At 39.7% G+C, this 15,040-nt stretch overlaps 2 protein-coding genes across 2 annotated transcripts in view; one reads left to right on the top strand and one right to left on the bottom strand.

Moving 5' to 3' along the window:
- Window positions 1-257: 257 nt before the first annotated feature.
- On the top strand, window positions 258-5,099 carry LOC104952834 (sodium bicarbonate transporter-like protein 11; the record flags this gene model as incomplete). The annotated part of the gene is made up of 4 exons (XM_010779748.1): window positions 258-371; window positions 2,675-2,807; window positions 4,598-4,671; window positions 5,095-5,099. Coding segments are annotated over 4 exons (326 nt in total), but the record flags the coding sequence as incomplete, so codon positions are not given.
- A 1,620-nt stretch (window positions 5,100-6,719) lies between these two features.
- The window catches only part of LOC104952833 (sodium bicarbonate transporter-like protein 11), a 45,183-nt gene continuing 36,862 nt past the window's right edge, over window positions 6,720-15,040 (bottom strand). The window contains exons 7-10 of the mRNA XM_010779747.1: window positions 11,644-11,853; window positions 9,494-9,578; window positions 8,128-8,253; window positions 6,720-6,781 (exon numbers count right to left, since the gene is read on the bottom strand). Of these exons, the coding sequence (XP_010778049.1) occupies window positions 6,720-6,781; window positions 8,128-8,253; window positions 9,494-9,578; window positions 11,644-11,853 (483 nt within the window). The remainder of the gene's footprint in view (window positions 6,782-8,127; window positions 8,254-9,493; window positions 9,579-11,643; window positions 11,854-15,040) is intronic.

The raw sequence follows: 15,040 nt of genomic DNA, 5'->3' as shown, positions 1-15,040 counted from the left end.
AAGAGAAGCTACGGAGCAGAGAGTGTCCAAAAGTGTCATGTAGCAACATATAGAAATATGGATTAGTAAAGCTTCAGAATGGTGTAAAATAAAAGTTGTTTTGATCATATAACCTCCCTGTTTGCTTGATCTAATTTCCTCCAGCTTGTGTTCAGCTTTACAGAAGAAACTTGCTGACATCCACACAGAATAATGAGATTAATGAGTACCCATCAGTACTTCCTCCTGAGTTTTCTCTGCGTGTCTTCTCTGTCCAGATGTTCGGAAGACCATCATCGGCCAAAGCATCGGCGGGGTCATCTACTCATTGTTTGCCGGCTCTCCTCTAGTCATCCCCCTCACCACCGCGCCCCTCGCCATCTTCATCAGCGGTAGGCTTTCCCCTCTTTCACCCAGCTCTGCTCAGCCAACACACACTTATCTTTTCACAGTTTCTGCCGACGGTTGATTTGAAAAAGTAGCCCGGGGTCAGGGGGGGGGGCTACATCGAAAATCAAGAGAAGGAGGTGCCCAACCGTGTAGAACAGCACCTAGAAACTCCTCATCTGGTCCTTCTTTAACCAGAAAACACCACCTTTGGAGTCATTTAGCGGTTTTCCACACCAAGCCCCTGATGAGTGTTCCTGGTGCAGTGAAGAAAAAAGCTGAATCAAAATAATGTTTTCATCACAGAGAGAAAGGGAGTTTTGTGACAGTTGTTATAATAAACAGAAGTAAGAACATAAGTAGAAATGTGCACAATATTTATAAATATATCACAATACATATGTAGACATATTCATAATGGATTCAATATATTCAACGCTGCAAACATGTAATATACTCATTTTTCATATTTATTGTTATTTTTTTATATGTTTTGTACAATATGCACCATTTTTACTTAAACTTCTAATGTTAATATCAAGACTTTTATTTAGTTTTATATTTTTCTGCACATATTTTTCTGTTTCTATAACTTCTATTTGTTTATTTTAGGTTTTTTTCACACTTTTCACATATTTTAAAATAAATATTAATATTATTTGCACATTTTTACTTTTTTTAATTTTATGTTAATAAAAATATTTATGCAACTGTCTTGAAACCCAATTTCCCCATGCATAAATCAAGTATTCTGTTTCTGATATATACAGCGGTGTATTAGTATTCATAAATATGTTAATGCTTGGAACCAAGATATGGCGCCAAATGTGCGATACGGTAATAATCCTTAACGATGCACTGTTGAAAAATTGCACAAATTATATAGATTGAGTATTGTAAATAGAATATATCTCCAAAACAATATGATTTTCAGGAATGAATGGGAAAGATGTTACATAATGTTTGGTTTGAGGAGCCTGTAAGGGAATATTTCTGTCTTACTCCTAAGTGTCAAAGAATAATTATTCCTTACTCCTAAAATATTTAATCTTATTCTGTGTGTTGACATTTACGACCATCCCTGCTTCTAATCTCCCGTAAGGAATGTGTTAATGCAGTCGTATGTTGATACTAGGTTTTATGGCCTGACCTGATGGGCACAGGGGGGGTTTACGATTGTGAGAACGCTGGCTTTCTAAGCTCCACAGATGTGAGAGACGACTCCTGTGTCTGCAGATGTTTACGCCCATCCCCAATATGTGGATTTGACCCTCTGTAAACTAGTTAAAAGGTCTATCGAGAGATAGGCTGGGCAGAATTGACATGACAACCCACCCGTGCAGTCAGAACCTTTTGCTGCTGTGACTTGTGATATGAATTCTCCGGCCGTTTGACTTGTCATAAACATCATTGTTTGACATCAAAGCTCCAACTCTCCTCGTGTCTCTCTGAGTCCTGACTCTCCATTGCTGCAGAAGTTTCCCGTACAGAGCCAATGGGTGAGGAAACTAGCTCACCCACGATACCCTGTAAACTTTATATTCAGTAGTGAGCGACAACAGAACATAAAGCGTTATGTGCACTGCTGTCGGTTTGTACCCAGCAGCGGTGTTTTCTTGGATTTTAAACGATGGTGACGGCTGGAAGCACGGCATCAGGCAGCGATGAGATGAGCAGCGGCCCCGATGCCAAGATGTAGTTTCTGTAGTTTTTTTTAATACCGAAGCTGTTTGTTGGGTTTGTGGTGTGACGATCTTTGAAGTAAATGGGTTAGATTTCTGCTAAGCACATTCCCATGGGGGTAATTACAGTTTCCAGCAGCCTTTCTGAGCAGCACAATGGTTTGTTTGTTAGGTTGTAGCTCATCTGCACACAAATCTGCTCGACATTACATCTAAATTGTTATAGTCCTAACAAACTCATTTCAATTTCTCTGTCATTCTCATGTTTGAGTGAAAAACGTAAGATTTTTCATTGTGTGAAGTCAAATATCTGCTATAACATGCATAGAAGTTTATAAAAAAAACTATTCCTCCGTTTTACGCTTATATTCAATTGCTTTTCAAGAATCTGTATTCGCAGAATATATATCAATTTAACCATCACCGATCACTCTCCTTTTGTTGTGGTTTTTTGCATACAATTTCAATGTGGCACATGTTACCCAGAGGAGGGTAGCACTGGTGTTTAATTATAAGGGAAGACTAGCTTACTGCTGCAAAAGACCAAACACACGTCAATTGTTTAACACTAACATCTCTATGATCTATCTTAATTTTTCTGTGTATTTGTTTGTATACACGTGCAGTGATACGAGGAATCTGCGACGACTACAACCTGGATTTCCCCGCTTTCTACGCCTGCATCGGTTTGTGGAACTGCTTCTTCCTCATCCTGGGAGGCATCTTCAACGTCAGTCTGCTCATGAAGCTCTTTAAAAGGTATTCTACCACTTATTTCAGTAAAATCATACCTATGAGGCAATTATTTTGCTGTCTTCCTTCTCTGACAAACTGAAAATGTTTTTAATTGGGCGTTAAAACGTCAGTATCTGCAGCAGAATCACTGACACTCAACGGAAAATCTGTTTTCTACAACAAACAGATTTCAGAGACGATTCAGGGTGACAGCTCTCCTCCCAGCTACCACACATCCAGAGTTTTATATCGTTCCTTCTGCTTCCCTATTGCCTTTAGCCAAAACCAAAAGATTTGAGGGGGAAATCAACACATTTTCTGCATTAATTTATCATTTTGAAATATATGTTAATTGCATAATGTAATGGCTGTAGAGTAATGATACCATCTGCATTTAGATTGGTTCCCTATACTGTAAGTCTCGCTCTCGCTATCCCATTCTGTCTGCCTGGGAAAGTGAAGGCTACATTTACGGCACAATGCTGCGGAAAACCAAATACAGTGTGTCCTGCACAGTGTTGCTAACTTATGTTTCATGAAATTAGCTCCAAATGTCGCCAGATAACATAATACATCTGATCACCACACATTCATCTGCATCAAAGGAAGGGACACATTATAAAATATTTCAATATGTTTCTTGCTTTTTCCTGATGGTCAGCATAAAACGCTTCATTTGCTGCAAGAAACATGCTCTGAGGAAAACGAAAAACAATGTGGTTATCTTTGCAACAGTGGCACCAACATAAAACAACTTGGAAACACCTGGAAGAAAAATAATTAAAATGTCATCTTCAATAGAGAGGCGAAGTCCCTCCCTTTCCGGTGACCACCATGGGACCTTATTTCGGAAAAATCAATGGAGAGAGAAAAGTTATCTTTCGATCCCGTTTGAATTGTGCCACGAATTACACATATGATGTTTTTCAATTTAAAAGATAATTTCCATGTAAAAAAAGTCACAGTTTGTCGTAAAACTGTTGAAATATAAGACTATGAAAAATACGCAACTAGAAAGACTACAAATCCCAGAATCCCAGTCCCGCATGCTAGCTCTTACGGAACCGACTAACTCCCCTTGTGTGTATGCACAGCTCTCAACATGCCCAAACTTGTAGTGATTTTCACCTCGTTTAATACTTTTCGCCTCATTCTGAAAGAAAGAAGTGAAATGTGCCAACGTGACGGCCGTCTTGGTGTGTGCTGCGAGGCAGGAGATGTAGTTAATTGAGCGGTTTCACACACAAAGTGTTACTTCACAGTTTTACAACACATTTAAAAAATGTTGACTTTGAAATTATCTTTTAAATTGACAAACATAATTTGTGTAATTCGTGGCATAATTCAAACGGATAAGATAATCTTTCTCTCTCCATTGACTTCAACACATGCTTTTTCCGAAATAAGGTCCCATGGAGGTCAGGTCCCCCGGAAGGGGAGGGACTTCGCCTCTCTCTACTCTGCCCTGTCTAATTTGGGGTGTCAAAGCTCACCATGACCTCACTTCGATATCTCAGAAACACATGAGACCAATTTTGGAACAACATCATCTAGGATACTAATTTTATTTTGAGAGTCAAGGGTTAAGGTCACATTGATGTCACAAAGCAGGTATTTGGCCATAACTCAATAATTCACACAGTAATTATGACCATTTTAGGATACAATAAAGAAGGATGATGTTTTTCAACTGACATGGATGCTTACTGCAAACACGCATGTTTATTTATTTCTAATTTTTGTTTTTATCAACACTATTTTTTTCATCAATAGTTTTGTTTTGCCTCTTAATTAATGTTTCTTTGTTTCTCCAGGTCTACAGAGGAGGTCATTGCGCTCTTCATTTCCATCGCATTTGTGGTGGATGCAGTGAAAGGCACAGTCAAAAGTAAGTTCCCAAACACACAGCAAATACCTCTTTTCTATGAACTCACATAAATGTCTCTCTCACAGTCTCCCATTTATGTTTTTCCCACATAACTGTCATTTTGCTATTCAATATTTTATAGTCCGCTCTGACTCCAGCATCATACCTGCCGTCAGAGCCTCCACCAGTACAGCCTCAAATTCATGTGTCATTCTCAAAAAGCCAATTGCACTGAGAGAGAATCATTAAAAATGCCCCAGATTTACACTTTGGAAACGATTATCCACACTTTTTAGATACATTTGCAGCTCACTAATTAGTGTGGCTTCCCCGACTGGAGAATTCTTTGTTGACTGATGCTAATTAGATCTCTTCAACTGATCATTTAGTCAATTTGATTGAAAATGTCCTTAGTTATTTTTCCGTATTATCGTCTGTTTGCAGATTAACACTGTAATTTATATTCAATAAATCCAGCACTTAATGAAGAACAAGCCATACTTTTGGTTATTATAGTGGTGCAGGATAGACAATTCTCTCAAAAATAAACCATACATGAGAGCCAAGAAGCAACCATTTGATTTATTAACTTATCAAAAATAAACAGTCATTGTTTTCAAGTTTGTTGCATGTATAATAAATGAGTATTTTGTCCAATTAAAAGTAAGAAGCAGAGTTTTTTAGGTGGTTCAGCAGACTGAGAGGCAGAGATACTTCGTAGTAAATGAATCAATCCAGCTTTCAAACCCAGCCTGCAGCCAAACCACCCCCTCTCCCGCCTTAACTGCACTATATCATAAATATTTTATACAATTTAATTTGCAACAAATGAGATGACGATAGCTGGATGTAATTTATTTTGAACGCGATGTAGTCGTGGAGATTGCTGGCGCTGTAGTTCAATTTTCAGAAACCATTTGTAGAATACGCTCCTAGCTCATATTCCATTACCATAACATTAACCTATGCCATTTTGTGTACACTTTCCATCCTAAATAGTTTGCAGTACCATGAATATGAGTGTGTTACCAGTCTCCTGTACAACTTTGTTTGCCCCATAACTTTCTTCTGGTTTGATGAAACGGCATGCAGAAGGAGCCGCATTCAGGTCGTTTCACTCTCTGCAAAGAAAGTGTTGATCAGAATGGTTTCTACTGTTATACAATTTTTTTTAAATAGTTCTAAAAGCATATGTACTGTAGTTTAACATCTCAACCTTCAACATGATGCTCACTTAAGAAGGAGACTTACATTATGGTTGGTGAGTTGTTTATCCTGTAGATCTAATAGGGGTATCAGGATTAGGGATGCCAGCGATTATTCGATTTTTCGAATATTCCTTACGGTCTCCATAATCAAAAATTATTTTTTCAAATTCGATTTTATTTATATATTTTTTTATTATTGTTTATGTTTTTCTTTTTTTTCTTAGTTTCAACCAAAATATAGACTAATGCTAATAATAGTAATAGTATTAATAATTGTAAATGGCCATTGGTCACACCACCAGTTTGTTTACCTGTAAACTTGGAGGAAGCCAAATATCGATTAATATTCGCCAGGGCTGTCCGATTTTCGAATTTGATCATGGTCAGTCTCTGGCATCCCTAATCAGGATAAATGTCATTGGTCAAGTTCAATAAACTACAGTTGTTATTTTTGCCAGCACAGAGATAAATCATACAGATGTTGAAAGTTACACAATTACATAACAGTAGGCTACATTCAATTCCTGCATAAAAAAAGAAAAGACTTCAGCAATGTTATATGTTAAAATCAAAGATATCCTTAAAATGAACAGTAACAGTTTTTAACTAGGAAACATCCCTTTAGTGTAGCGTCACGGTTATCGTCAGCCACATTTTGACGATACACCTTTTAGATCCTGGACATTGTTAACTGAAGATTGTAGCTAGATTTTTAGTAATTGGATGTCTGGATCGTTAGTTAACAGACATAATGCTAAGCAAACTAGCTGCCACACACTTTTAATGACGTATGTTATTTTGGAGAGGATGACACTATGAATATTTCAGCTCTTGATCAAAAACTTCTTGAACATCTAGCTCTCAAGTTGTCAGATTAACAGAGAAAACATTAGCCTTTAGCTCGCAGCCGTTCCACTCTGTTTCTGCAAGGGAAAACACAATGAATGTTACTGTTTCTACCTGATTCACTCATAGATGCCATTTGTTTTGGAGAAAAGGAGACTTTTGTGAAGAAATGGTCTTAAAACAAACCAAAAAGTTGACTCCAATGACAAACTCCAATTATCTGCGACGCCACACCAAACTCATCCTTTGAGAGCCCCCTAGTGGCAGAAAATAATGTATCGTCATTTAAAGGGGACCTATCATGCAAAATGCACTTTTGTACGTCTTTTATACATGAATATGTGTCCCCGGTGTTCCAGGGAACTCACCAAGTGTCAGAAAACACAACCCTCTCTATTTTCCTCCATACCCAAATCTCTTAAAAAGGGGCTGCAACGGATCTGATACAGACTGATCCAGATTTGAACACTTCTATGACATCACAGAAGTGGCGCTACGGCTTTTGGGCCAACTCCACCAATCAGGAGGAGACAGCCACGGACATTGCCGTTGGAAAGCGCTGGAGACGCTGTAGTACATATGCCAGGCCTGTAGATGGTGCTGTTCTCACAGAATCAGCCCATGCAAAGACAGTGTTAAATTGAGCNAAGACACAGGTGAGGAGGGAGGAGAAAACACAGGGACCCAGGTGAACATAATCAGACAATTAGACACACCAGGGAAACTAATGACAAGTTGGGTTATTGTCTTGTCATTAGTTTCCCTGGTGTGTCTAATTGTCTGATTATGTTCACCTGGGTCCCTGTGTTTTCTCCTCCCTCCTCACCTGTGTCTTGTTGTGTGATTGAGTCTTGTGTGTATTTAAGTTCTGGGTTTTCTGTCTGTCTTGGTCGGTTCGTCCTTTGTCCCTGACTAGTTCTGCTTTTGTCATTGTACATATATCTCATAGCCTTGAAATAAAGGAAGTTTCAGTTTAAATCTGCATTTGGGTCCTGCTTGTTTCACAAACCGTGACAATCTATCTGTCTATCTGTCTATCTATCTATACATTTATCTGTCCATCTATCTATCCATCCATCTATCCATCTATCTATCCGTCTATCCATGCATCTATCCATCTATCCGTCTATCTATCCATCCATCTATCTATCCATCCATCCATCTATCTGTCGATCTATCTATACATTTATCTGTCCATCTATCGATCTATCTATCCATCCATCTATCTATCTATCCATCTATCCATCTATCTATCTATCCATCTATCCATCTATCCTATCCATCTATCTATCTATCCATCCATCTATCTACATAGACAGCTGTCACTACCCTTTACCAGTCGTTTTTTTTGTACAGGTTACTAGCAATTGTAACGGAAGACATTTCAAAGTAACCTCCCAACTCTGTTCAGACATGCTCGTACCTATCTCCCCACGTGTGCTCTCGTCGTTGAGGGATCCGAAGGCGATGGCGGGGAGGAGGATGGCGATGTAGAGGAAGATGGCGGTGGTCATGTACTTCAGCAGAGTTTTATTACTGCCGACTATACCTGAGGGGAGAAAAACACAAACACATGAGTCATGTTCACCTCATAATGGAGCGGAGGAGGCTTTAATTTCGAGGTGACAAAAACATTAACAGACAACATCATTCAGGGCCTCAGCAGTACGGAAACATCGAGTACAACTATTTTACAAAGGCTTATACTAAATACTATCCTTTAAAAACTAAAACATGAGCTATGTGTTTGGGTTGTGTGCAATTTTTTAAAGAGGCATTATGTTTTCTGGGTTTTCCCTTTCCTACTGTGTTATATAGGTTTTAGTGCATGTAAATGGTCTGCAGAGGCTAAAATCCCCAAGTTCTCTCCAGAGGGAGTTTCTCTCCCACACACTCTCCGCTAAGAAGTTGACCTAAGAAGTTGACCAATCACAACAGAGCCGTCCAGCTAACCAATCAGAGCAGACTGGGCTCTGGTTTCAGACAGAGGGTGAAAAGAGGTGCTGCAGCACAGGTAGTATGAGAAAAATAAAGAGCTTTTCGAACATTAAAGCATGGAGACATGTCACAGCAGAGGTAGAAAATAAAAAATTTGAATAATAGGGCCACTTTAAGGGCAGTTCGCTATCGTAATGATAGATAACTTGCTTTGGAATAAAACAGTTATCATTTAAACATTAATCAAACAAATCCATCCATCTATCAAATTTAAACAGTTATCATTTAAACAGTTATCATTATCTGATGACCCTCACAAGACAGAAGTATCTTTGTTTTTTATTTACAGCCTGATATACGTACATGTTTGGATCTTATGAAATGAGTAGCGACTGAAAGAGAGCAGCCGCAAAAACTCTCTTCTCCATAAATGAGTGAAATTATTCCTTGAAATTTGGAAGCATCTCTAGTTGCTACTGCTAAACAGAAACATATTCATACTGTATAGAAATATATATAAATGCTAATTTATAAAGGTCAAGCAACACGTGTACATTCAATTGACTGATGACAGAAACCTTTTCACGGATAGAGAAGGATTTGAAGAGTCAATAAAACCTCCACTCTGCAATGTACAGCGCAATATGCTTGCCTGATGACCTGGGAAATTACATTGATATTGGACCATATTGGAGCAGCAAGACATTTTAGCAGGAGACAACGCTCGATGTGACACAGATGGAGCACAGGGGTGTCCGAGGCAAAGGGTGACAGACAATTGAGGAGCTGCCAGAGCACCCTGGCACATTAAGGAAGATGAGTCACTCTCACTACGAGAAGGGCCAGCTCACCATCTGTGAAGTCGGAGGGGTAGTGAGGTAGGCGGCGGCACAGGTCCTCGTAAATCCCCCGGCCGGCTCTTAAGAAGTCTTTATACTGTGGACACAAGAGGAAAGGTTACACACACGTGGCTAAGTATCAGCGGTAATCTGTAGGAGTAAACATGCCAGTTTGAACCATCAACAGACGCAGATTTTATTTGCTTATTAAAAAAAGGGTTGAGTGATTTTGCAATGTGGGTTGACTCTGTGTTTGGCGCAGAATATATTAATGTTAAACTTTACACATCTGTTGTTGTTTAGAAACAGCAATACATTATATATTAGATAACACAATCTTCAAAGGTTTTTTGTGTTTCCAGGCATAAGCGAAATTGTATTGTTATATAGTTTTTTGGAGTTTTCACTTTAATAATGATAAAGCGTTTGGGTTTGATAGGGAAAACACAGCAAAGTGTGAGAACAAAAATTATGATATTTACCTTTTTTGCTAGGTAGACATTTTCAAATAAAGGGAAGCAAAACTGCACTCATTGATTGTTTGTGCAAATGTGGGCGTTACAATGGCAGAAGCATTTTCTTTCTTCGCCTATAGGTGGCTCTGGTTGGTATTTGTAGGACTAGTTTTTATCCCATTTGGAGAAACCGTAACCAGCTTTTCAAAAACGAGTTCCGTTTTCCTTTTTAGTGTATCACGTTTTTGCAAAGTTAACATTTTGCTCCAAGGCATTTTGATCATTTTTAATGGTGACCCCCAAGCCTGCAACATCACAAAATGCCAGAGGCTGTATACCACTCATAAACTTTATTCCATGGTGCACTGTATGGACAATGAAATAAAAATGAAAAATGAACCATTTGATGATTCAGCTAAGACCCTGGTGATTCCACAGGAGGCTTTCGGAAAGCTGATTTGAAATCATAAAACTTATCGAGATAGTCCGAGGAAAGCTTCACTTGCGTAATCCAAAAGGAAGTAAGCAGATCAGCGGGACTACATTTTGTGTAGATTTAAAAAAAGATCCCTGAACGATCAAGAATCACTAAGAGATGACAGCTACCTGCAAGGGATGGAAGATTATTTTTAGAGATGTCAAGAGGAAGACGCTGGGGAAAGAAACACGTGATTCACAGAGAGAGACATAAAGTGCTTCTTTAAAACATAAGCTTTAAGGTTAAACACGTTAGAGCAAATGAGCAGTCCTTCCTGAGCTTATTAAGCAAATGATCTAATTACCGAATGTTTCATTTTCTTGTTGAACATGGCATTACACAACTAGGGGTGACGAAGGTGTGTGTGCGAGTAAGAAAAGCCCCTAGGAAAATCACTCCTGCCTCATTCGTCATCCGAAAGACTTTTGAAGTTTTTTGGCAGAACGGAGCATTTTTTAACAACCTGAAAACAAAACAACATCAACATCTCTGCTTTTCTCCCTGAGTGCACCGGCTTGTTTTATGAAGCCACACACGCTTGCTCAACAAGGACTGTTCATCCATTAAATCCTCATACATCATGGAACCATTTATTATTACAAGGGAGCCCTGTGTGTGTGTGTGTGTGTGTGTGTGTGTGTGTGTGTGTGTGTGTGTGTGTGTGTGTGTGTACATGTAGCTAAAGGGTGGGGAGATCTGACAGGACTGTGAGAGATGTAAGGTCATTTGCCCACTGAGGAGGCCTGGCAGGAGTTGACGCTGATTGATTAGGTGGAGGGAAAAGATGGAGAAATCACGCCAACCGAGCGAAGAGGAGGAAGAGGAGGAAGTGGATGATGATGATGAGGAGGATGAGGAGGAGGTGGGGTGTTATAAATGAAAAAAGAATTGGAAGCGGGGTCAAAAAAAAAGTTGAAATGTGTAAATGAATGTGCATAGTTCATCTATTCAGAGCGCTGTATAGAAATGAGATGAGGAGACGTAGGTAAAAGGTGAGGAGGAAGATATAGGAGGACAAGATTTCGGGAAATACATTAAGTCTGACATGAAGAGGAAGTGAGTGCTAACGAAGCCTCATCTCAGGGCACTGGAAATGACTCATAATGCCATCATAATGTGAATAGACGGTGCTTTACAAAGTGTGGAAATGTGCCTCATCACCTTACACTGAAAGGTTGTCTACACAGGATATGCTTCTCACACACACACATATAAAAGCTGGTGCCCACCTCGAGGGGCTTTTGACTGCGGGGGTCCGTCTCTTCCTTCCCCAGGGCGGTGGGCTGCTGGAGGGTTGCCGTCAGCTGGTGCCTCTGGAACACCAGCGCCTCCTTAAACTCCTGCTGGGTCTTGGTCTCCAGGAGCTTCTGCCTGAAGGAGATGTCGGAGAAGAGCGTGGCGAACGTCCTGCCCAGCTCCATCGCTGTCTTGGTGCTTTTCTGTAAGGGAGAGGTGATGCAGTGTGAAGATGGCCGGTTGTTAAACCAATGTAAAACCAATAACATGTAGCTGTAGTGACAACACTGACATATTATAACCTAATGGCTTAATAGTTCCTTTTTTATGCAACGAGTTGACGAGTTGCGTCCAGCTGATGAATTTAAGTTGAATTTTCATCCTGCTTTTCGCTCAGTTTTGGTCTCCACCATCATGCAAGGGAAATATCTTGCTGTTTAGCCAGTAACGATTAAGACGGTTGTGTTTTTCAAAGCTTTAGCATACAAAACAGCTGCCTCATGAGGTGGAAAATGGCAATGGTTTGTGTTTTGAGGTAATTTAAAAAAGAGTAATGTAGCGTTTTAGTAAACTAAAACAATAAGCTGAAAGATGCTGCAACGCTTTGTAGATCTTAAGGGAATCACAAAGTCAAAATATCTTTCCCTGCAGGTTTACTTCTACCTTTCAAAGTTTCAAACCTTTCTTTCTTACTTGTCAGTAAATGTTTAAACAAAAGTCGAGATAACTGCGGCTTCATTTTTTTATTCAAATGTATGGCTTAAAAAGGTCAAAATATCACAATTAAAAAAATTATTGGTCTAGAATCTAGATCACTATATACTGTCATAAATACTATTAGAAATGTTATATATATTTATTTATTTTTAAATCGATGTGTAATAATTCCTTTGTTTTCCTGGTATTTAATTTGCCCAAAACATTTTCACCCGGTCAATTCATGTATAATTTCCCTTTCAATTCAAAATGTGTTCCATCATGATATTGCAATCTATAAGCAATCACAACTTAAAATGCCATTATTGAATATCTCTTACTTGCAAAACATATTTAATGCAATGCACTGAAACTCATGCTTCTATTTCCAATGCAGTACTGGATATATAGAATCTGGTCTGATAATAAGGACTATGTAAACATCATGCTTCAGCAAACGGACAGGTTTGGAGTCGGGGGTTTGGGGCGCTTTCGTCCATAATCCCACATCTGTTGGAAATAATACCATCACAAGGCACAGGGCGATGGCAATAATGTCCTGGGAGGCTCTGAGACGGTGTGCCAGGGAATGATGATACCGACATGGAGGGGCTCAGCGCGTGCAGCAGAAGCAGCTGCAGCAAACAGAGTAACTAAAGCCTTTAAGCTTTTTCACAGTGGTGACTGAATATCAACCAGAGCCCAGAGAATGGATCTCGATGAATGTAAAGGCTTGCTTTCACAATAAAGCACCTTCAGCTCGACTGCGGGTTTGTTCTCATTCACTGTTAGAGTGTGCCTACAAAAAAGAATGCATTTCAATGTATGTATAATCCACATATTTAATTGTTTTATGTAACCCTCTACTTCTAAGGAAATAGAAGTGTACAAAAGGCACCAAAGTCTGTGTATGTGGGATGTCAGGGTGAAAATGTTTTTCCTATTGAGATGTTTGTTTATCCTGTGAAACCTCGAGTGACTCACTTTAACCTACCTTTGTAACGTAAATTAAGCACTAATCAACAGGAGCATGAATAATGTCACGCTGCATTACTACGTGTGTTTATCCAAACAATTAGCTTCTCTTAAACGGGCCCATAATGCGAAACATCTTCCGAATTGTTGAATAAGGAGACGATGATTTGATTTCAGTCATTGGATCATTACAATTAATCAAGTGAAAATGAGGGGGAATGAATGTCATGTGTGCATTTCATGATACCATCAAATAGCTGTATTGACATATCCACCTGATGGTGACAGTAGTGGAACATTAATGGGATCAACAATGCTTTTCTACTGGAATCTACTAGGAACAATAAGGGTCAAAACGTAGTTTCCTCAATGCTGATATTTGAGAAATGCGACCTGCTTGTAGAGGAAAAGTGGAGAGAACAATATATTCAGTTGGATTTATCCTCTTGGTTTGAAGGTCACTAGATTGATTAACCAGAGAAACTGGGAAAGTGTGTGTGTAGAAATGTAGCCAACTGTGATCAACATCAAAGACTGAGGGAAGCTTGTTCAACTAGCAGTGGAGCTAGAGGAGCTTCTTTGAGGGCAACAGTGAATGAGAAACAGCACTTTTAAAGAAAGGTCACGTCTGTTCAGCACATTCACGCTGGCTAAAGACAACTAAAAAAGCCACAAATGCCGTGAAGCTTTCTAAATGGTGTGTGATGGAAGTACTCACACGCAACATGATTACACATATTTGCCCACCAAAGGAATTCCCATTATAATTATCATCATGCCCCTTCAAAGGTTTCTTGTCGCAGAACCAGTGCCCATCAAGGTTCATTGAGACATAACAGTGCTTTATGTTTCCTTGGGGCTTAGATTAATGTCTGCGAGAAGGCCATTAGTGGTTGTGATTGCTGCCTGCAGGACTGGCAAGGAGGGCGCTGGAAGTATTTGGAAAAACAGGCAAGGACACAAAGGGAAAACAGAGCCACACAAACAAACAAACAAACAAACAAACAAACAAACAGAAAACCCGATGCAGTTAGCTGAAGCATCGCTGATTGCCAGGGTCACTCCAGCCCCCTGGTGGTTCCACAGTTTGATGGTGGGTCGGGAAAATTGAGTTCTTAGTGGGGGATACCGCACTAAAAGTAGGCCCAGCATGAAGAAATCCCTTTTTTATAGCAGAGAGGCGGTGTAGGATTGGAGGTTTCCAATCGAGAGAGGAACAACAATCAGTGCCATGTGAAGATGGGAGAGTGAAGTGTGTGTGTGTGTGTGTGTGTGTGTGTGTGTGTGTGTGTGTGTGTGTGTGTGTGTGTGTGTGTGTGTGTGTGTGCGTGCGTGTGTGTTAAAAGCTCAGGATGAAGCAGTGGAGGACAGAAGGTGTGTGTGTGTAGTTGTGTGTGTGTGTGTGTTGTAGTAGTAGAGTAGTAGTGTAGTGTGTGTGTGTGTGTGTGTGTGTGTGTGTGTGTGTGTGTGTGTTGTTCGTTGTGTGTGTGTGTGTGTGTGTGTGTGTGCGTGTGTGTGTCTGTGTCTTTACATATGTATTAGATACATCCAGTGTGTGTGTGTGTGTGTGTGTGTGTGTGTGTGTGTGTGTGTGTGTGTGTGTGTGTGTGTGTGTGTGTGTGTGTGTGTGTGTGTGTGTGTGTGTGTGTGTGTATGCCTGCGTTTGAGAAAGAGAGAGAGAGTTTGTGTGTGTGTGTGTGTGTGTGTGTGTGTGTCTGT

The sequence above is a fragment of the Notothenia coriiceps genome, unplaced genomic scaffold (assembly GCF_000735185.1).
Source record: "Notothenia coriiceps isolate Sejong01 unplaced genomic scaffold, NC01 NC01_scaffold00020607, whole genome shotgun sequence".
In the NCBI taxonomy this organism is placed as follows: Eukaryota; Metazoa; Chordata; class Actinopteri; order Perciformes; family Nototheniidae; genus Notothenia; species Notothenia coriiceps.
Note: the sequence above shows the minus strand (reverse complement) of the source record. Positions and strands in the feature narration are given on the sequence as shown.